Below are 23862 nucleotides of genomic sequence, written 5' to 3' on the forward strand. Positions count from 1 at the left end.
ATATAAAATTGTTATTTTTTTGTACTACGGTATATTTATTTTTCAGGCATTTTCATCAAATAGGTTCAAATAAATGCCATTTTATTTACAGAAAATCTACCATGCCTGACGCATTAGCTACATTTACCATTTGAACAAATAACTTAACCACTTTGAACAATAGATTACGACTTTTTGCCTCACCAACCGACAATAACGATTCTCGATATAAAATCGATATTCAAACGAATAATCGTGCGAGCTTTAATGAAGATAATGATACATCGCATTGTCAAAATAAGGTGACTTATAAACGATGCCGACAAATCGTTTCGATCGCTAAACTTCCATTATGTGGAGACATCCTTTAAAATATCATTTGGGTTAACCTTAATCTGCAGCTGATATTTGGTGTCTCTCTAATTCAAACTACCATTCCAAAATGTTACACTACCATTGCCGGTTTAGTTTGAAATGAAGAATCATTTGACAGAACTAATGCGGCAGTGGATACATAACAAGCGATAGATGTGAAGGTTGTGACGTCCCATATTGAAGGCATATTAGGGTCAACAAAAACAATCAGTTTAGTTTTTTTTCCGCTTCATAAAACAAAAGGTTGTAATAATAGCACAGGAGTCACGTCCTCATATAATGTTTCGTTATTACAAACCTTCTTGGTATTAAAATTGTATTAAAGTTCTAAAATGGCGGTCTAATTGTCGTTAAACAGTCCGTTTGTGGACGGAAATGTGGGCATTTTTTGTTTAAAATCGATTTCGTTTTATAGTAGTTTTGTGGACAATTGTTTTCCGTTTGCCGTGTGTAATTTAGTCAGCGTTTTTTATACTTTAAATATGACCAATAGGTCTACCTACCGTATTTTATTTGATTGGTCGGCTTCTTTTGTGTGTCGCAAAGACTTTTTGATAGCCTCCATTATAGTTCATGTTTTATAAAGTGTAGAAGAAAGAATACTTACAATTGCGTTTAAGCCGTAGTAGGCACTTAATGAATGTTCAATTGACGACGTCTTTGTAGATACTAAATGCGAAACTTGTTGTGCAGCACTGGTACGTACTAAATTGTTGTTCTGGTGGTGGTATCCAGTCTAACAAGCAGTAGCAATTCTTAATTAAATCTCCGAGTCTCCAAAAGTAGTGGACTCACACCGACGCCGACGATACCATTTTGGTAGAATCTCGCCATTATTATATGCTGGCAAGCTCTTCCGTTTTCTCGTATAGAAGCAGTTCCTAAGTTCAATTTCCATATAGCTATACTGGTTTTGGATTATTTCTCAAGAAGTTAAAACTCTCAGTTTTGTGGCCAGTAAATAGGGCTTGATCACTTCGAGGAATTTACTTCATTCTTTGTTCATGTTAACTTTGTTTGTTGTGTTGTGTTTTTATATGAATACTGTCAATTAATTACCTATTTCAGTATTACATCAATATGTATTTCGTTCAAAGACTATAAAACCACTTGACTGCGCATACAGTGCCCCGACGCTCGCCAAAAGTTAGTGATTTTGCGCGTACTATAAGGCTACGATCAGTACGATCCTTTAGTAGCGACCGTGAACTGACCAATAGTAGCCGCGGATTATGCCGCGTCCCCCCGCCCGCAGTGGTGAGTCGTGTTCTTAGAAGAAATTGGCGAGTGCGCTCTCTAGTGGTTATTTACTTTATGATTTCGTTATACATACCTACATTTTCTTTGAATACAAACCTTTCGTCTCCCATCAAGGGTCGATCCATCGTTGGTCGTCTGCATATTTTTCAGCAAGGATTTACGTTAGTTAGGCACTACCAGAAATTCAGAACTAGATATCATTAAATGTTATTTAGGTACAGTCAGTAATAAAAGCCCATGAATACAATGAGAATTAAAAAATGCCTGAACATCAAAATCTCCCGTAAGTCCTAGTACTTAACTGTCAATAATATATTCTGGACATCCAAGAATTATAAACCCAGCTTTGGATTTGAGATTTTTGTGTTTTCTGGTATACAGGTATTTCGTTATTTTTAGTGTGTTCATAGACTTGCCGCTGCGTAGATACTGTTATTGCAGTAGGTATAGACTAAAATCGGTTTTTCATTATTATCTCCATTCCAATGCTGAATACTTAATTGATCTTTAGAGTAAACCTTTTCTTGTCTTGAACATAAAATTCTGCTTAAGTATTACTTTTCAACCTGTTATTGTGTTCGATTCGTGGGTAGTTTAAAACAAAACAAAAACATATGGATATCTCAATATTTTATTAAAACGTCCAGTTCATGTATGTAGCCAACGCAACGAAAATTCGACAGTTATATAATAATTTACATCTAGTACATAAACGCAATATAAGACAATTTTCACAGTGAATTGAGCTACATTATAAACTATCACTTATTTTCATTAAATTAATATTACTTTTAATATTTACAAGTTTCTACTTGGAATGCACATTTTGTAACTTACATTTAAAAGCCATTTATTTAATTTAAATTACATTTTTTAAGACTGGAGATGTTTTTAAAAATTTATATAAAAGATGGAAATAAGTAGCTGTATTAAAGATTTTTGCATTTGATTATACCTTTTTTAGTTGTATTTTGATTGTAAAAATATTGGTTTGAGATCCGAGTGAGTTTTAAAAACTAAATGTAGGTAATATGAGTACAACCTTATTGAAGTAAATATTTACAATGTTTTTACATAGAATTCTTAAATTATTAACATTAATAGAATGATGAAGTTTTGTATTCCAAGCGTAATATTTTTCCTATCATTTCTTAGATAAAAAATGTGTGAAAGAACATATAATATTTTCGTATTTCGCAAAAAAAGGCATGCCCTTTCATTTAAAATAGGCCTATTATGGTAAAAAAGTACAATCATGCACACAACTCCGTTCACAGTAATTATTTTATTAAAAACTTATTGTTTCTAAATTGCTCACTAATTTACATACAAGATTATTTTCCACTACATTTCAATTAAGCAGACTTAAAGAATATATTCTAATTACACAATATACTATTACAGAATTAAGTAATTATCATTATAATACTGATAAAATTTATTTACAGTTATTATTTTAATTTATTGCTATTACAAAGTAATATTAAAAGAGCATAGGTATCGGTACTTCTTTTTTTTGTAAATCGTGTGGACTAGAGGCGAATTTCAGTAATAAATTGAGTAGACATGAGTATAAATTACTATAACAATTAGTAAGATAATTTATTGTAATTCTATTAGTCTCTTATCATCTGGTAAAACTGGTTGTAAGACAAACTTTGAATCGCTAGCTCATTAAATCATAATAATTGATAAATTGCTTGGGTAAAGCTGCCTTGAAGTTTCAAGGTAAAATAATATCAGTAGGACCACTTTTTGTTTTTGCAATTATTTACACTCAACACTTTTGAAGGCGTCTTTACTTCCATTCAAAAACTAATTAACTATGCCATATTTTTTTGAACAAAAAATGCAAAAAATGATAATAATTTACACATAAGAAAATTATGCAGCCTTTTATGCCTACAAAAGTACAGAAGCACTTTTTACATCGCCTGTACCAGTCAATACAGTCATACAAAAAAATCCTTCACATAAAATTCTAATCTAATTCCGATCAACATATAGGCGAAGCCACGGGAGGCGGGTGAGGGGGTTGGGCAGTCGCCGCTTGAGCATTCAAAAAGTTACTCTGATTGCCAGCCCATGGTTGAAGGTTTTGTAAAGCGCTTAAAGCGGTGTTCGACGGCTGTGTTTGCGCTGAATTTGTTGAGTTCTGGTAATGTAAAGCGGAGAGTTGCGCTGAACCGGGTGGTGGTTCAGGCATGTAGCCTTTGCTTAGTGCTTCTGCTTGAAGGGACAGCATTAAGCGGTTTGCTGCTTGGCGTTCTGCTTCGCGTTCTTCTGCTGTTTGGCGTCTGTAACAAGGAAATTGAAATTAATCGTTGTTTGTGAGTGTACTGTCACGAATTTAAAGTTTTGGCAATAGTTTGGGGTCTATGCTGAAACTATGAATAACAATCCTCAGGCTTTCTGATTATAAAAAAGAGTAATGGTACCTATAACTGACTAACGTATGACTATGTAGGTACATAAGAAAGATGAGCGGATATGCTGACGAGGCATTCGGGTTTTTTGAGACTTCTGTCAACTATTTTTGGTATGGCCAAGGAAGGCGTAAAAGAGCGGAGACCACAACGTTAAACGACATTTTCCTTTATCGCATCACCGCCCTTCATTTTTCAAAGCGTGTGCGTGCACAAATGACGATTAAAGAACAATCAGTATTTCTATAACACAATTAAATCGCCATCAAAATTAATCACTACACACAAAAAAAAGTACATGATGTATTACTCAGGCCAGGCTCATTCTCATTGAACATACAGTTCAACAAAGAACTATTTTTATAAACCCCCATCAATAAATCAGTTTAATGTCGCTACCACGTGTAAACACGCCAGCTTGGGTAGTGGACAGTCCACTAATGGCTCACGGAATTATTCACCAATCACAGCCCACCTGCGAGCTAGTAAATAAGCTGTTTAATTTTAATGACGTTTATAAGGTTTAATGTGAAATGGAAGAAGGAGGTTTCCATTTTATGGTGAATTTGGTCAAGTTAAATTGTATATTTAGTTAGTTAATTACTAAAAGGATGCGTCTACATACATAACTTCGAAGTTGACTGTGACTCTCTTAATAACAATTTTCTCAAAAAAACTATATAAGTAATTCACAAAAAGCTAATTTTTGGAAATCTGCCTGTATGTCCGCTCTCGCTAGTTTGAATCGTGCCTTAAAATTGTTGCAAACTAATATTTTTTATTTTATCAAAGCCTTACGAATTCGCGACTGCCGAGATAAATTATTAAGTTCAGTAGTAGACGAAGTCGAAGTAGCGGGCTGCAGCTAGTTATACATATAATGCCTTCGATTAGGCGCTCCCTGTGTTGCTCCGCATCGCTGCCATTGCGGTGAAGCTGTCGACAGCCTCGGGCACCATGGTCTGTCGTGCTGCAGAAGCGCTGGTCGTATTGCACGGCATGCCAGCATTAACGACATTATCCGTCGTGCTCTTTCCACCGCCGGCGTACCAGCCGTGTTAGAGCCTAATGGACTGGTACGTGACGATGGAAAGAGGCCAGATGGTATGACGTTGTTGCCATGGAAGATGGGTAGGCCCTTGGTGTGGGACGCAACATGCGTCGACACCCTGGCGCCATCACATCTTCCTAGCACGGCAGGTCATGCTGGTGCGGCTGCAGCTTCTGCAGAGACCACCAAGCGGCGCAAATATAATAACCTTATTGGAAATTATAGTTTTGAGCCGTTTGGGGTCGAAACGCTCGGACCGTGGGGCCCGAGTTCGCGGTTACTTTACAAGGACATCGCGAAAAGGCTTGTCGACGCTTCGCGTGACCAGAGGGCTGGCTTATTCTTTGGACAACGGAATTAGCATTGCCATTCAACGTGGCAATGCAGCCAGTCTTCTGGGCACGTTTCCGGAGGACAGTGATGCGGAGGAATACTTCGACGCCTGATCGATGCTCTTTTATATTATGTTTTATGTTTATAAATATTTTGTATATAGTATTTTATTTTTAGTTTTGTATAAAGATAAGTAGATTAAGTTTGTATATATGTGTAGTGTGTACTTTAATAATTAAAGAATAAAGTTAATTATGTCTTAAACCCTGTATAATAAAATATAGGATATCTTAATACTATATACTCATCCCTAATCTTTCAACCTACAAAGACACACAATCAAAATCCTTTACACATAATGAAATATCAGAACACAAACTAATTATGATCGGCCCACAGCTTTCAGCGCCCACGCATAATACATGAGTCTCAGATCTGACACCAAGGGCTGTGACGTCATCAGTGTCAATTAAACGCGGTATCTAAATAGTGACAGGAGAATTAGTTCTGCGAGCTAGTGGGCGGGTTTACTTTAGATTTGTAGTTGCTTTAAATAGATTAACGTGTTAATAAAACTTAGGTACCTATATAATTCTTAGGCAAGTGCAAATAAAGTGAAATATGGTAATATCCAATATTTCGTCGAACTGTTAGAATTTTTCATATGAAAATATACTATTTCACGTAAATAAAATAGGTAAATAACGCATAACAATTTAAACTTTAAACCTAAGTACGTTATGTGCTTTCTACATAAACATCTTTTGATGATTTGATTAGCTCACTGACACGGGTCAATGCCACATTCAAAGATTCTCTTAACACGAAGCCTATCGAATTTCCCTTACAAAAATTGACTATTTTTGCACAAACAAAACACACCTACTGCCTAAATACCAAACAGGATTTTAATGCCTAGATTTAGTTACCTCGTCTGGAAGCACATAATTATGCCAAAACATCCAATGAATAGTGAAGAGAACAATCCTTAACTACAAGTCAGTTTTCATTTCCATAACAATGAATACACAAAATAATACACGAACAGTGCCAAAACCAACATACAAACTGAAAAAGCCATCACCTGACGCGACGCCCACATTGGCCACATAACTCGTACTATCTTCAAGTCGCGTACAATCTCGTTAGCCGTAGCTACAGCTTCACCGAGCTCCAAGTGAGCACTTGATCTTCCGAGTCAAGTACCAAGCCTGATAACTTCGAGGCAACCCTCTTAACACGAAGCCTTGCATTTGCATAATTTATATGCAGACTAGTTGGCCGATTTGTTGCTAGATTTTTGGGGCTGTTTATTGATTGCAATTTTTGATGTGGAAAATTGGATGTTTTTGGTTTTGAAAGGTGAGTGAGGATTGTCTTCATAAGAAGGGACATGTGGAATTGAGGTATGTAGAAAATTTTGCATATCTACAGCTATGCTTACATTGTAAAACTGAATCTGAAAAGTTCTTTCAGCGTTAGATAATGCATCTATGAGGAAAGGCTATAGTCAACTTTTTAACCGGGTGCGTAGTTTAGTTCCCAAGAGATGTGGGTAAATTGCTGTCGGAACCAGTAAATAAAAATTGAAAGGCCGGTCATAGGAGTAAACTGCAATTCTCTAAAGAAAACACACACAGAAACGATGGTAAAGATAGACCATATAGACCATTCAAACAAAAAAAACTCTTAGATTCAGCATCAGAATTACAAACAAAAAACAATTGCCACTCGTCTTTCTCACCAGACAGTCCCACGACACCTTTGTCAAACGAAGGCTATCTTTAACCATCTCTCAGAGAACTATAACCATACAATTAGTCACCATAGATTCTCCTTGAAACTCCGCGGACGGACGCGACCGCAACCACAACCCAAAGCTGGATGAGTTGCGCAACTGATCGCGTCGCTGTAATTTTAAAGTCCTTTGTTCAAGATTTTTAAGTGTGCTGGAAAGGACAGTTTTGTGGTAAAGGATATACGAAAAATCTAGTGGTTAATTATATTGAAATTATAATATGGTCTACTTTATCTTGCGGAGTGCAAACGTTTGATTTATTTTTCACGTTATTTGTTTACTAGTTCATCTCTGAGACAACTTGTTTCGAAGATATATAAGAGTAGAAAATAATCAAATAATGACTTCAAAACCAAAGTCAAAGAATGCATTTATTGAAATAGGATGAAATACATCACTTTTTGAACGTCAGATATTACATAACATCAAAAAAGACCCTTTTTCAGCACTTCCCATTGTGTTTTTGCTGGCAAGAAGATTGTTCCCAGCAGTGCCTACATTTGTCTATTATGTTTCATGAACCTTTATACAAAATCTGCTGGTATATCAAGTATAACTTCTTTGTATTTATTTCTTTATAATACCTAAACGATACACACTAAATCGCACTCAACTCTTGTTTGAATTTCGACAACGCCCAACTATTCTCTGCAACTACGCTCAAGCCACATCCATGCCACTACCTCCCTGATAATAAGTAGACGAGCATAAACATAATACCGCCACAACTTAACTCTTAGCGGCCTCTACTTAAAAGGGGTGAATACACTTTAAGGTAAACGATACTACTTAGCTTTTAAAGTATTAATGAGGAGTATGGCACTTCTTGAACTTGTGAAACGGTAAGGTTTTAATAATCGGTGGTTATGAAGAAAACGGGGGTTCTTAAGTTAAACTGTGGATCAATATTTTTGTGTTGTGAAATTAATAATTCTTATAGTATTAAGTTGTGTAAAGGCAATGGTTATTTTTGTCTGTTAAATAAACAAATAAAATAAAGAACTATTTGCATGCGAATATGAATTGACATCTCTTTGAAATTAACTCGTGAACTCAATGCCAATTCTGATTAAGTTAATCTCCGATTTACTTAAGCTCGTAACATTAAATATACTTAAAAACTGCTGGCTAACCATCCAAGTATAACATAAAGACTGGTGCACACTAATGAACACTTAAAACTTAATCGTTATTAAGTACACAGACAAGAATATCGGGACGAAAAATTTTCAATTACGATAAGGCTGTTACATAATTGAGACTCTTAACAGCGTTCGCGATATCTGAACCCAGCTTAAAAGCTTTATTCATCTATAAAACTTGCCTTTATTTAACGTACAACCTAAAATGTACTTTATGGCCATTGTAATAAAGGTTATTTTTGAGGCTTGTGTTAGTTGGTTCCTTTACATGCAAATTAATGTTGGGTGCATTGGAAAAGTTTAAATGGTATCTTAATTAGTCGATACAAGGAGGTTAGTGCTTATTTAGTGGTGGCCAGTATCAAAATTTATATCTTCTCTAATAATGTACGTACGGGGTGACGTTTTAAAGATTGTAAGTACACACGCAGAATATAGATAACTAAAGTTATTTTGTCTAACGTATATTATGTTAATAAGAATAAATTAAGCCTTTCTATTATAGAATAATTTGTGTTGTCATTTCCATGGCATTATCTAATGGAAACAAATATACCCAAAGTTTTAATTACCAAAAAGTATAATTCAAACAAAAACACACATTATACGCGAAGAAAGTTCCACAATACACGTTTCATTAAAACTGACGTTCAAATGAATATAAAGTTAATTCATTCGTTGAATTCAAAGTTTAGACTGACATATGGCCACCCTGAAGTAGAGACTCAACCAGCTAGTTTAGCTTGACCTCCCTTGCCGCCCGCAGAGATGGAACTTCTAATCGCAAGGGGGGAGACCTGGGTTGTACCGAGGGGTCTGATTAAGCTGGTCTGTGTGTAGCGATAATGAATGATTGAACAAAGCGTTAAGTCTATTATAACGTTGCAAGAACTTTATTAGAACAGTTAATGTACGAGATGAAGAGGTGCTGTGGTAGTGTCGATAATATTTATCGACACTTTTGAATAAAAAATCGATACTTTTGAATAAAAAATCGATACTTTTGAATAAAAAATCGATACATTTGAATAAAAAATCGATACTAAAAGTAAATTGGGATTGCAACTTTGTAATTTATTATAACCATTTATGTTGTTTAGACATAAAATAAATGGGTTATTCTTTGTTAGAATTCTACATTCGATGACAATTAAAAATAATTAGCACAATGTATTCTTTATCTACAAAAATACAAAATGATATCAAACTAAAACTTTAGTATTCCACATATTTATCTATACGATAACTGAAAACGTAATTAAAACGACACTGTAGTAAGGTACCACTTATCGATTAAAAATAAAATTTATCGACAAAGCACACCACTAGTTACCAAGCTGCGAGTTTAGTCCGCGTCTTTATAATTAGATAAAGCGGGTAACAATTAAACTTCCCTTAAATAAGCCAAACGTGGAGGGTAGCAATTAGCATTTTCAGACTGATTATTTTATAAGAGAACAATGAGGGTTAGCTCACTGGATGTGGTAGTGTTTGTTGGGGTATTGTATGTCCGTATTGTCTGTTTTTGTGGTTTAAAATATGCTAAACGTATGGGACTTAGGATTAAGAACTACTGCAATTGCGGTTTCGTAGCAGTCATTAGAATATATAATGCTGACTTATTCCTATTGCAATAAATCCGTTTCATACATACATGTGATGAACACGATAGCTATAATGAGCTATAGCAGAGTACGCACTAGTAATAAATGTGGATTTATACCAAATTGCCACATACATTGACTCGTTTCCCGACCCGTATTTAAAATCCCGAACTAAATAATTAATCTATGTTAGCCTAAATCTTTAACATCACAGTCCCATACAAAAGTATGTTTCCCATTTCCAAGCTCCTTCTAGTATACCTCAAAATCCTTGTTATCTCATCCCGAGCGCGGTTGGTTTTAACAAATTTATGCTAGCTAATTAAGATCTGCTTTATTAATTACTTTTGCCAACTCTCTACGGTTTTTTTTGTTTTTCTCTCTACCAAAAATCGTGTCTAATAATTTGTTTAGCGGCTCCGAAATTTGGGGTTAAATAAGTTGATTTGACGTTACTTTTAGTATCTTCTTTTATTTAGGCGATGAGAATTCCTATTAATTCTGTTTTTTTATTTCTGCTAGCATTTGGTGGTTGTCTGTTATCAGGTTACCATGGTAACTGGGCTGAGGTCAGATAGGCAGTCGCTCCTTGTAAAACCCTGGTACTGCATGTGGTTAGACTGGAAGCTGACCCCAACTTAGTTGGAAAAAAGGTTAGGCAGATGATGATGAGTTTAGTGGCAGTGAAGTTATGCTGAATAAGCTGGTCACGGGACGTATGTATAAAGTATCATAATAATTACATATAGGCTATACTGATGATCAATGGTCCACTCATGCGTTTACAAATTATATGACGTCACAAAGTTAAAGGCCAACCTCAAACTGAACACAAAAGAAGAGTGCCTTTAATAAAAAAGTCGCTTACTCAAATTTTCACTAAGTAACTCAAAAATATGCTTCAAAACCCTCCCTAAAGTCAAAACACACGAACAATAAAAATGTTCTTACGATAAAACTTTACAACTTTGCCCTCAGCAGTTATCAAAACAGTCAAATAAATCCGAGGAGCGTTTTAAAACTTCAAGACGTTCCCGTAAAACCTCCTTGCATAATGTATGAGTGTTTGAATTTGTTATTATTTCGCTTCTTTAATTTTTTCGGATCTTGATCATGGATTTTGGCAAATAGGAATCGTTAACTGATGTACTTAGTAAGTTTACATTAAGTGAATTTACATTATGTACTTTCTTTAAAAACATATGTCTACTTAAAGGTTTATATAAATGTTAACCACTTATTTATATAATCACTTTTGATTTTGCATATTTGTGTGTTTATGGAGTGCTTCGACTTATGTGGATGACTTAATAGTTTCTTACTGCTACACTGTATCAGGTCAAGCATTCGTTTTATCCTTACACTTTTACTAAATCCGTACATAATCCCTATAAATAATTAGTAATATTGAAGTGTTCATGTTTTAAACCATAGAAGAAAACGACAGTGATCATTTTGAAAGCAGCTAACATACTTAGCAAGTGACAGCCATTTGCATTATTTGACAGCATCAATACATCTTTGTACTCCCTTAGGATCCCCTAAGAATAGACGATGTGCTATAAAAATTAACGACTGGCTGTGGAACACATCACTCCCCTTCTTAGACCCCTCGTATCAATCGGCAAACGGATTTGTTTCCTAATTCCTAAGGAGACAACCTACAAGCAACAATTATACAAGAGACAACCGAAATACCTTAACAGTAGCGCCGTAACAACAAGCCATTTAGAACTGTATACCAAGAAGAATAGACCTCATTATCCTTTACAAATAATGTATTCGCGAAATTAAATCGCAAGCTACAGTTTCATACGAAAACATACTCTTTGTGGTTGTTATAAGATGCTATTTTGAGAAAAAAGGGCAAAAACACCCTAATTCGGGGAGTTTTAATATTCACTTATACAAGGGAAAAGAATTACAGGAAGAAAATGAAACAGGGTGGGTAAATAAATAAAGGAAACGAGACGCCTAGGGCGGCCATGTTGCTACGTGGGTAACATTACGTGTTAGATCGTGCAACGATTCCAATTCGATTTGTCGATCGTCGAACACGATTCAGGGAAATGACCATCGACCTTTAGAATGTGTAAATAGTTTGAGGAAATTGCTTCACGATACTTTATTCCTAATAGTAGGAAACGTACTGCTAAAGTTCCAATTCCCATCAACTTTCATAAGCGGCAAACTGATATTAACTTTAGTGATGTACTTATATAATAAAATTGATAATAATACCGATATCGACTAAATGCAACATCGACATATAGATTAAGATGTAAAACAGCTTAATAGCTGTAAAGTTGTACAAAACTGGGACATAATTTTATTTTAATATGTACTTAAAATCTTATGTTTTGTAATGACTTTATCAATATTCATGTATGTTATTGCAAAGTACTTATGTTTATACCATTACATATCGATAGAATTGCTGCACTCTAACTTAAAGCAAGATAAAAATATACTAAAATATATAATAACAAGCACAGTTAAAAAGCTTCACAATATCATTAATTGTAAAATAACTAGTAAGGCCTTTACGAGACGAGGCTCACATAAAAATAACGTTAAAACGTCGGTAAAAGTCACAAAAATAGGCCATAAACCAAACAAACGGGTACAATACATGTAAAAAGTCGGGCGTTCGTCTTTTCCACCGCAGTTAATAATTGATGCTTCAAACTGCCGAGTTGTGTTGCTCATACAAAATGTATCACCCTAGCTACCCCGTGTTACCGCCCGCGTGATGTTGTGTACATAGCATATGTATAAATACTACGTCCACTTAACTGCTTTCCTAACCTTTGTTGCAGCAATTTGGAGCGGTTTGGAGAACGAATTGATTGGGTGTACAACGGAATTTATCGGTGGAATTGTAATTTATAGCGTGGATTAGTTAATAGATGCAGTTTAGTTGATCATTTTTAAGAGATTTTATTTTTATATTCGTTTTTATCTGGAATGTATAATGTCTAAGTTAAGACTCGTATTTGCATAACCGAAGTCAGTAAAGTGTTAAGAATATAAGGTATTCTAATCTTCTTATATTCTTCTTAATTCTTTTTACCTTGTTTAATCTATTTTATATCTAAAACTGTTCACAGCTTTTATCTTTTTAATAACCATAAAATCTGTTGTTGCAGACTTTTCAATATATATTATTATTTTCAAATGATTAATTATTTGCATAGCTAACAGCGCTTTCTCTTCATTCATAGGATGACAAATTGCATTTTCTAAAAGTTTATCGAGTTCATTATATTCAAATCGACACATTATTAATGTTTTAAAAACACCTACACGACAAAACACAAGCAATTAATTTTAAGTATAGAAAATATCGCTCAAGAATCGACTAACAATAAAATCGATAGTTTAATATATGAGTTTGTCACATCCTTATCTGTGTACACAGATAATCAATGAAGGCACTGATCATAATGCATGGAGCCATTGTTTATGGATGAGTTTAAACTATTACTTACTCGAGAGGTGTAATTTATTGCGTTCATTCATGTATTGTCTCCGTTGTAGACAGATTAATGCTGTTGGCATGCGTATGAATGATCGCCCGTGCTATTAAGTTGATGAAATTAAAAATGTTGCAATGAGAATTTAAATTGGCGATCGCTTTACGTTCTGTTTTTAATTATTTGAAACTGGAATGAGAATTTTGTAACATTTTTAATTGTTGTGCAATATTGCGATGTAGAACTAAACATTGTTTTTGTGACATGAAGGTTACATTAATTTGGCTATAGAACCTACTTATGCTCAATGTTATTATAACATTAGAATAGACCCCAATTTTAATTGTAAATGAAATCCCCGTTCCTTCAAATGATTTTTTAAATTAAGAAGAATTATCTCCGAATATTCTACGGTAGCCCAATATTTGTATTAACGACCATGATCCTCCGTCGCAGCCATAGATAATACAAACTCATTTGTCATAGATAAAATGCCATTCATTTAATTTATGTCTGTTGTATCAGTTATAAGGATATTACTTTAGAAATCACGTTGATTTAGTGATGATTTAAAAGCATCGTGACAAATTTTGAGATAGGTGTCTACGTAATATTTCTAATTAAAATAAATATAGGACAGTTGATTGAATTGATCACGGATTTACTTTGTGTTTCAGATAATGATGTACTTAAACAGAATAGTTAAATACTAGTCTATCCATTGCTAGACAAAGACACTTATTATTAAAATAGAAAACAGTGAATTCACATTTCACTGTAAAGTGTCCATGCAATTCAAAAGTAACTAGGAGTGAAAATGCCGTTAAACTGTGGATAACAATTTCTACAATAATAATATGTACTATCTTTTCTCTCAAAGATTAACCCTACATGGTCTTATGGGAAATCTGATAAACAACATTACATAGACTAACATAGAAACCCATTGAAGATACGCTACTGAAAGCAAATGATATCAAAACTCATTCTACAAATCCTTTTTAAAACAATAAACACAGGCACAAAACAAGAAATTCGAAATTCAAAACTGCGAGACAATGCACGAGGTGCGTTCCAAAGTTGTGTTGGTGGCATCACAACCGATTACGTTCTAATGGACAAGCGGTGTTTGTGTTCGATACTGATAACGCATGCTCGATACGCGCGGCGCCATGCCACTGATTTTAATATAATAAAACAAAAAAGACTATTGGCCAGGCACTCACGGCCGATGTTCGTGATCTACTGTCTGATACAGGATTTTATTTCGCCTTTGTAATCGTGCCTTGATTGTGTTTCGGAACGTATGTTTGTTAAGTTGGTAGTTCGTGTTGTAAGGCAGTTCAAGCAATAGAAAATGTGCTTGCTAATCAGTTTTTTATCTTGGCCATATCTTAGCATATGTTCTGTTGCTCGTTTTTCCAAAGAATAATGTAACTTTCAACTTGATGCATGCGAAATTATGTTGATAGTCAAATAAACCAACATTTGATAGGTGTAAGTTTTTTTCAAATATCTTCCTAGGCCTAAATATTCTATTACAACCTTAATAAAACCTTAGGATGATCTATCAAGCCACAAAGAAAAGATGGCGCCTAAGATCGTCTCACATGCCCGTTCCAATTTTGAAATGTGTCGCACAAAGAGCATTAGTATTCGGATTCGGTCGATTTAGCCGAGTCGCTTTGTGTTAACCGACCAAGTTAATGGTGTCTTATCTCTAGCTTCTTGTTTTTGTCCTGTTGTGTATTATTAAAAGTCGGGTTATCTCCTAACGAGAGGCGACGTGGCTAGAACCAATGTTGATAGCAGTTGTATCCAGTTTACTTGATTAATTTACCGGCTAATGTTTTTGACTAAGTAAGTAGGTGAGACGGATTTTTTTGTTCATTTTAGACATTAATAATGATAAAGTTTGACAGCGCTTTTGACTTTGGCAGAGCTAAGTTTATGCTCGTATATTTGAAGCAGAAATAAATCCAAGGAACAAGACATTAAGGTTTTCTAATTAATGGTGTTATAGATAATCTATCAATAAATTATGTGAATTAGTTTCGCAGGACATTTAAATAAAGAGTTTAGGTCCGTTTCAGATTCCGATAAATTATACTCAAACATGTTTACATATTGTAAACATCTTACCTACTATCATTAAGTATGACATGTAATCAAATAAATCTAATTTAATGTTTCTTATATAAAAAACAAAAACACATCTTTTTAAAATACCAACACATGCGATGTAAACGAAGCAAAGGAATTTTGGGTTCAGCCTAAAACCGTATTTCTGAACGAACCTTTGAAATAAAGACTCATTTAAAAGATTAGGACAAAGTAAGTTCGATTTATTGTCAGCCTTTCAATATATTTTAAAACTGGGTTAGGCGTAAATTATGGGCCGATATGAGACTGAGTATTTTATCAAATTTTGGTATTTGACCTAAAACTAATTGATGAGTCTCTTTGTTTTTTATATCTTGCTATATTTTATTAAGTACTTAAACTAAAAAAGTCTGGTATCATCATCATCATCATCAGCCTTTTTACAGTCCCACTGCTGGGCACAGGCCTCCTCTCACACGGAGAAGGATTGAGCGATAATCACCACGCTTGCTCAATGCGGGTTCGTGATTTCAGACTTTATAGTCCAGGTTAAGTCCAGATGTTTTCCTTCAGCTTAAATCAGTCATTTTTTGTAGAGGATATGCTTAGGCAGCACATATAACTTTAACATAAGAGTTATAAAATTTAAAAATATGGTCCGTAAATAACTCCAAGCACCTAAGAAACTGTTTTTTTTTTTTAATAAAAAAACGTGTCTTTATATCCATTGTGGTATTAGATATTTGTGGTCAAACATGATCCTATTCCTAGTCTATTCATATTCAAGCACTGAAAAAATAAGTTATTTTGTTTGTGGTAGAAATAATGTTACGCATTGATGCATTTACATTTTATAATGTATAAATCTCCGCTGATACTTATACACATGTTTACATTCGTTTTAGTTGTTACTTAATTTAATATTATTTTGTAATATATATTATTAGTAGCTTCAACGTGTCTAAATTGATGTTTACTGAAAGATTACGAAAATAAAGGTAGAACGTGGCATTATTCGGTATTTATTTTGGCATTTTTGAATTTTTGAATTGAAATTGTATTCGTTCATAAAAATGTTTCTTTTCCTTAGATTCTGTGGAAATTACATTATTGTAGTTCAACAAATATTACATGGAATAATCTGGTACCTATATGTAATGTAGATTTAATTCTCAAATCGTGGAACAACTTTTAATATCAGTACAACTTTTCATTTCAATTCGTAGTCTGCATAAATCTTTCCACAAGCTGACATTATCTGTAGTAAAAGATGACTTTGAAAATTTATGGTCAAACTAATGTTGCCATAGATTAAAAGCATGGTGTTGCCAGCTAAAAGCATTTACAAAACACGTGTTCTACAATTGATTAAATGATTATAATTAATTTATGGTAATCACCGATTTCAATATAAGATGTTAAAAGGGAATTGATTAAAATTATCGTTAAGACGAGTTTCCTATTTGTAAATAGATTATAACTGGTGTTAGAATGTTATAAGGTAAGATATGGTTAATATACTTTGAATATTTTTGCAATAATTTTATTCAACGCTAAGTTAATATAAGCAGGGCCTGACTTATACATATGTATTTAATTATACATAATGCGATGTTTAATTAAATTAGGCAGGGCCAAACATATACATAATGTTTTTTAATTTAATTATAAATAATAGGATGTTTATTTAAAACACCGCTATATTTTTCCTTGAATAAAATGTAAAAGATTATGAAATTACTTGTTGCCTTCCATTATTTTACCTATATGACATACAATTTATTTTTTAACTATAGTTTTTACATTCAAATCGGGACTAAATATTAAATTCACGTAATTTTTTTTTTCATTTCACACAGATTCAAAGAAAATCATCAAATAAATCCATAAATAAGTTACATTATATTTTTTACATACCATCCAATTTCGAATTGTTCTTACTAAAAACCAATACTTAACCGACCGCGTCGTCTTCCCTATTTTACTACCAAATACTATTTAGAAACCATTTTCACCAGTTTTCATAGACACCCGAAATCTTTCTTAGTTCTACTTAAACAGGGATCAAGTTAAATGGTAGTATAATGTTATCTTAAGAGGTACAGCGAAGCTAAAAATCTCCCCTATTTACATAATTACAAGTATTTTAAGTTAAGATAAATATTTTAATTCACTTTACAAAATACATGAAACATTATCAACAAAATCGTTGAGAACATGTGTTTTCGGAGAATGAAGCTATGTAAGTATATGTAAACGATTGTAATTTAGGGGAATTGAATTAAAAGGCTGTCTTTATGTTAATATTGATTTTGTTACGTTATAAGGTTACTTAATTCTTGCCTGCTGTATTTCATTGACCACCTTTAACTTTCAGAATGGGTATTTGCTAATGTAATCAATAAGCAGTCATACGAGTTGATATTATATTTAAAAATCTTCTAGTCCAATAAGGCACAAAGGTATGTCTCATTTTACAAAACTGTTGAAACAAAAGACTAGGCTAAGGATTTAAGAACGGTAAAGAATGTTCAAAAAAATATATAGTATTGCGCGAGCCGCAGGTTTAAAACCTTAAAAAGCCCTAGTGTCAAAATTTTCTATAACCTGCCTTATAATCTCCGACTTGGAATTGCAACAACAACTGCTGCATTTGGGGACATCGGCTTTACGTGCCGCATGCCACCGGGATCCTTTGCGAATTTGTTAAACGCACTAAGCAAATTCAGGCCGACCCAGGACTCGCACCGAAGACAACGTGCACGATCAGAAAACAAACCCTTAGCTTGCATTCTCTGTGACCATATACTTAAGTAAAAAGTAAAAAATAAACAAAAGACAATCACCCACCTCCACTTAGTCCGTCGATTCTGGAACCACGTTTTGACTTGCGCATCAGTCATCTTCAGAGTCTTAGCCAGCGAGGCTCTCTCAGCCGAGGCCAAATACTTTTGCTTATGGAACCTCTTTTCCAGTTCAGCTATTTGGAGTCTCGTGAAGGAGGTCCGAGGCTTCTTGCGTTTCGGCGGCGTTCGGTTCTGGTAGGGGTGGCCGATCCGCCTCGTGATTGGAAATGAGGCTGGAAAGAGAATGGAGGTTTTGTTACTTAGGTATATTTAGAAGTGTTTTAGGTTCGTTAAAATGGACTTTTTCATGGAATTCTTTAAAGAATTTTGTAGCTCATGTATTGGAGAGTGTATTTTTGTTTTATAGTGCCAACGTTTTAAATGACGACGGATGACGTCCAAAAAATCCTTGACGAAAATAAATTTAGAATGATTGAACTAAGCATTCAATTCGCTAGTTAAAATGTATTTGCATTATATTCAAAGATTTCAGTTTTGTAAAGGATATACCCTCTAATAAACATGCACGTCCTATTAAGGAATTAATGAATAGTCATCAAAATTTGAATGCTAGAAAATCTTAGAAGCATATTATTATTTCCATTCAACGTTTTCTTAATAGCTCGATGTTTAATAAACATCACTTCAAAAATTGTGTGGAATTGCCACCGAAATAGGTTTTATTCAAAACAGCCACATATCAGTCAGAAATCATCAAATAATTACAAACTCCAGACACACATTAACATCTTATCTTTGTAATTGAAATCACGAGTTAATACTTATGAACAATACAAATCGAGAATTACGTACAAAAATTGCTATGAATAAATAAAAATCTCATTAAAATACGCAGCTCTATGAAGTATACCTACGTATTAAGGTTTGATTACATCGCATAATCAAAGTTTTCCATACATAAATGTGAAATTACATGTTCATAATCATTCATGAAAACGCGCCTTAAAAGATCGACCATACACAAACCGCAAATTATTTTAAATCTTACTTTAAAAAAGGAAGCAAGTAATCGCTACAAATCGTTTCAAAGTAGCTGTTGCACGTTCTCTTTTCAAAATTACATCCAAGATGGCGGGCGTAATCACGTTTTAAAAATTCGAAACTCAATAAATTACTATTTAAACGGCGCGTTCCTATTGGTCAGTCAGCCTGTAATGGCCGGTGTTTTCCGTAATAGATCGATTTGCATTAAATGATCCGTGAGATGAGATCATGTTATTTATAACTATATTGTTTTCAATGCCATATCCAACTTATAGTACAATCAACTTAATAGCGTATTTATGTGCATTTACTTCTATAATTTTGTAATAATCTGTCTGTCTGTCTATTTACCAGACCGTAAATAAGCTAGGCATTTATGTAAAAAAACTAGTTTCATTTCAGACATTAGTTTAAATTGAGTTGCTGTTAAATTATTCGCAGTAAAAAATGTAATCGTGATTGCTGGCCATAATAGTTTTAATGGAACGTCATACAACATATCTGCAGCCATTTAAACTAATTTATAGATGCTTTCTACTTTATTAAGAATGTACACTTTACTGACCTTTAATTAATCGATCATTAAGTTCAACTGTATGAAGGTTTTCACACTTTTTTGTGTTAAGAACGCCATGCGACATACACAGTGCGATAAATTCATTGTAGAAAGCACTATATCACCGCTGCCCTATTCTGAATTAAAAATGACATTCATAAATTCTTTTCAAATATGGAAACGTATTAAACGGCGCGCTCTCATTGGTCGGCCGACAGTGTAATGGCCGCCTTACGTGACCGCAAATTATGTAGCAATTGCTGGGGAGTAACTTGGTCGTAGTTTAAGATTGTTAGTGACTTTTGTTCCCCCTGCAATTTAACTTTAAAGGTAAGGCTTTCGGTTTATTCATTTTCTAGCGCACGAAGTACTTGTGAATACGTATTTTAGAGTGTAGTTTATCGTTGGTGTATGTTAATTCTTTGCATAGTAGAACGCCGTAAGAACTTAATGACATAATACTTTTACACTGAAACCCAACACTTTGGGGTGAAATCTTTTTCCAAATCTAGAAGGAAAACATGCACTTTACAGCTTTCTTTGTTGAGGACACAAACTATTTTACATAAAATCATCATGGTTTTTATGTAAAATAGTATTTGTGAATTTCAATCCATAGGCCTTTATTTTGCGGTTTAATCTCGCCCATCCCTATATGATCTATTTTAGGCAATTTTAACACAACCGTCAATACACCTAACCCATTCAATCCATATAAAATCGCCTTCAATATTCAGAACAGTCCACAACATCAGCCAAAACCGACAGAACTATATAAAAGCGATTAGCTACATAGTAAAACAAATTTCCCGTCGCTTGGTATCAGGGTGGAAAAGGGTGCGGTAATAAGATTCTGCGGGTCGTAATCCGGTTAAGGGCGGTATGATTCATGCGTGTGCCCGAAGTAGCGTGGTTTGTGTTACGTAAGCCGTTTCTAGAATAAGGATGTTTTTGGGGTTGGTCTGTATTTTAGCGGTTCAATGCAAGTGTGGCAACGTATTGTTATAAAAATAACGGTAGGTTTACTGCGTATGTTTATACTACCTATATGGCAATATAAAATTTGGGTTTTTAAGCGACTTCAAAAAAAGAGGTTCTCACACTGATCTGTATGTATGTAATTTTTCGCTGAACCGATTTTGATGTGATTTTCAGCAAAGCAGAAATAAAACGCTGATAAATATGGCCCTTATTTTTTTTTGTTTTTTGTTACACCTAATGGTCAGTCTTTGAGCAGTTTAAGTTTCGATCACATCCAATTTATTATTTCCTAAGATTATAATTTAGTTACCACATTAAGCATTAAAATATTTCAATGCCTATTAGTATAATTCCATCACGTTTTCCACAGCCATTATTGTCGTTATGACAACTTATTTCAATAAAGTTCAAGTTATTATAGTTCGGCCGCTCAGAGAATGCGTTTCTGACACATCGCGATTGAACTGACGACGTAACTTTGAAATGGCGTTGCAGTACGATAAAAATATTTTTGCTGGTTGTTTATCGTTTTAACAATTGTTGAGCATTAAAACAACATTATTATATCAATAATAATCAATGAATGTTGTAATTTTGTGCCAAATTGAGTGTCAAATAACTTGGTAAACAATATTTTTCTAAATCTATACTGCGCTATTACAAGGTTATGTCAGCGCTTTATATTTGTAGTGCTGTGCTAAAAATAACAGGCAAGTATCGTAATCTGTTCTGGTTGATGGTTCTTATACAGTTATACTTATAATATAAAATAATACGTTTTGTTATTCTTTTTAAGAATTTGAAAATAATGGACTATAGGATAACTTTTATGAAATATAAAAATAAAACTATGATCAAACTGAACGCGCGAAAGAAAGTAGCATTTTTATATTTAGGTTGAAAATGGTAACCCCAAATGGCATCATGGGCCGTCATTTTGTGACGCTAAATAGTCATTTGTTGTCGTTTCGTGCGCTAAGACTAAGTGCCCTGCCTCATTAGGACACCAATGGCGACGTCGCCGGCTACGTATCCAAGCAGTTAGTATTGAAATGTATGGAACCTAACGACGGCGACGGTTTGGAAACGTCGCCAAATTGGAGGCGTGGCCACGAGCTACAGTTCCCTATGTGGCTTCTGGCTACCGTGGCAACTTGGCGACGTGGCCACAGTAGCCACTATAATGTACACGGTAAAGCGCACCTCCCTCACACAGTCGCCAATGTGGTCGCCAGTCAGCTTGCAATTTCTTGAGCGACGACGTAAACAATTGACTGTCGAGACGCCATGGCCACTCGACTTGGCGACATTTGGATGCCAGAAGTAGCCAGACCTGTGCCGCTGGCGACGTCACCATGGCGTCCCAGTGAGGTAGAGCTCTAAAAACCTGATTTTGGAAGATTTTGACCGAGATATCAGGATTGATTCTGTTATTGATAATACCTAATATACACGTAATATACACGTAGGCGAAGATGATGATGAAGACCACCTCCTCAAGCGAATCGGAGTCTGATTAACATTCTGTACGCACATTCAATTCAATGTACTTACTTTATTGCATAGAAATACAGATTGTAACTTTGTAACAAAGAATAAATAAAATGATTTTATTATTTGAATATTACCTTTTTTTGGTTTCCACTTAAATAACTAAATTATAAATTTTAAATGATTCCGCCAATTTAAAACGAAAATAATCTTAAAATAATGCGGCGGTTTATTTTGGGGGAACGGTAACGAACTCAGTGTTATGTTGTGCCCATCACTAGTCCTGACTAACTGATAGGTGTCAGGAACGCATTCTCTGAACGGCCGAACTATACTCCTACTTAGTTGTAAACTCCTACGCATTACAAATTGCTAATGCATTGCTATGTCAGCTGTCAATTTAATCAATAATGTAATACATAAGTCAAACTTCACAATTTGTGTCTATATTAAATAGTATTGAACAACTGATTTACTGCTGTGACTGCTTCTACGCATTTTTACTAACAAAATAAACGTCCAATAACGGAAAACAACTGTTTATGGTAAATCAAAAATTTCCCCCTAGTAATTGGACTAGACGCCTGTTAGACGGAAATTCTAGCTTCATAGCAAAAACATGTTTTCATTTAACCAATCGATTACTTAATCGACTCTCGGTAAAATTGACCGTAAATAATTTCAGAACTAGCTTCCGCCAGCGGCTTCGCCCGCTTGGTGTGTTGATAAAAAGCCTATGTGTTAATCCAGGGTATCACCTATCTATATACCAAATTTCAATCAAATCGGTCCAGCGGTTTTTGCGTGATTGAATAACAAACATACATCCATACATTCTCACAAACTTTTACATTTATAATATAAGTAGGAAGTAGGATATAATACAAGTAGGATTATTACACTCTCACAAAGGAAACAACACCATTACTCACAGAAACCAAACACGATCTCCATTCATAGACAAAGCAACACAATATTCAAGGAAAAAACGTATTGCTATACGTAATAAGGCTGTCATCACATTCATGCTTCCTTATGTCCAACATACCTACAGTATACGTACTAAAACAATGCAAGTACCTACTTTAATTAAATAACTTTGACATCATGTTCCTTATAAGATAAAGACACCTGCATTTTTCTGCGTTATCTTAGTAGTACGAACAGATGGCTGTTTCATCAAATTGCTGGTTACATAACACATGTCTTCATGCTATGCTTACTTGTGTATGATATAAGTACTGTAGGTAGGTACAGTAGACAGATTTATAGGTGTTATGAATTTCAGGTGGCATGTAACTTTATATATGTAAGTTAAAGGTGGCAATGTTTTATTAAAGTCATTGTTTTTGAAGTAGGAGTCAAAATAGGGTCTAAAAAATCATATCTGTTCCACTGTTGTAAGCTGGGTCTAAATACAAATAGCAAGAATTGTT

General features: G+C 34.3%; 1 protein-coding gene across 1 annotated transcript in view; it reads right to left on the reverse strand.

Moving 5' to 3' along the window:
• Positions 1 to 2235: 2235 nt before the first annotated feature.
• Positions 2236 to 23862, reverse strand: part of LOC110377144 (T-cell leukemia homeobox protein 2) — a 33811-nt gene continuing 12184 nt past the window's right edge. The window contains exons 2-3 of the mRNA XM_021335848.3: positions 18398 to 18626; positions 2236 to 3911 (exon numbers count right to left, since the gene is read on the reverse strand). Coding sequence (XP_021191523.2) covers positions 3611 to 3911; positions 18398 to 18626 — 530 coding nt within the window. The 3' untranslated portion in view covers positions 2236 to 3610. The remainder of the gene's footprint in view (positions 3912 to 18397; positions 18627 to 23862) is intronic.

This window comes from Helicoverpa armigera, chromosome 21, assembly GCF_030705265.1.
Source record: "Helicoverpa armigera isolate CAAS_96S chromosome 21, ASM3070526v1, whole genome shotgun sequence".
In the NCBI taxonomy this organism is placed as follows: Eukaryota; Metazoa; Arthropoda; class Insecta; order Lepidoptera; family Noctuidae; genus Helicoverpa; species Helicoverpa armigera.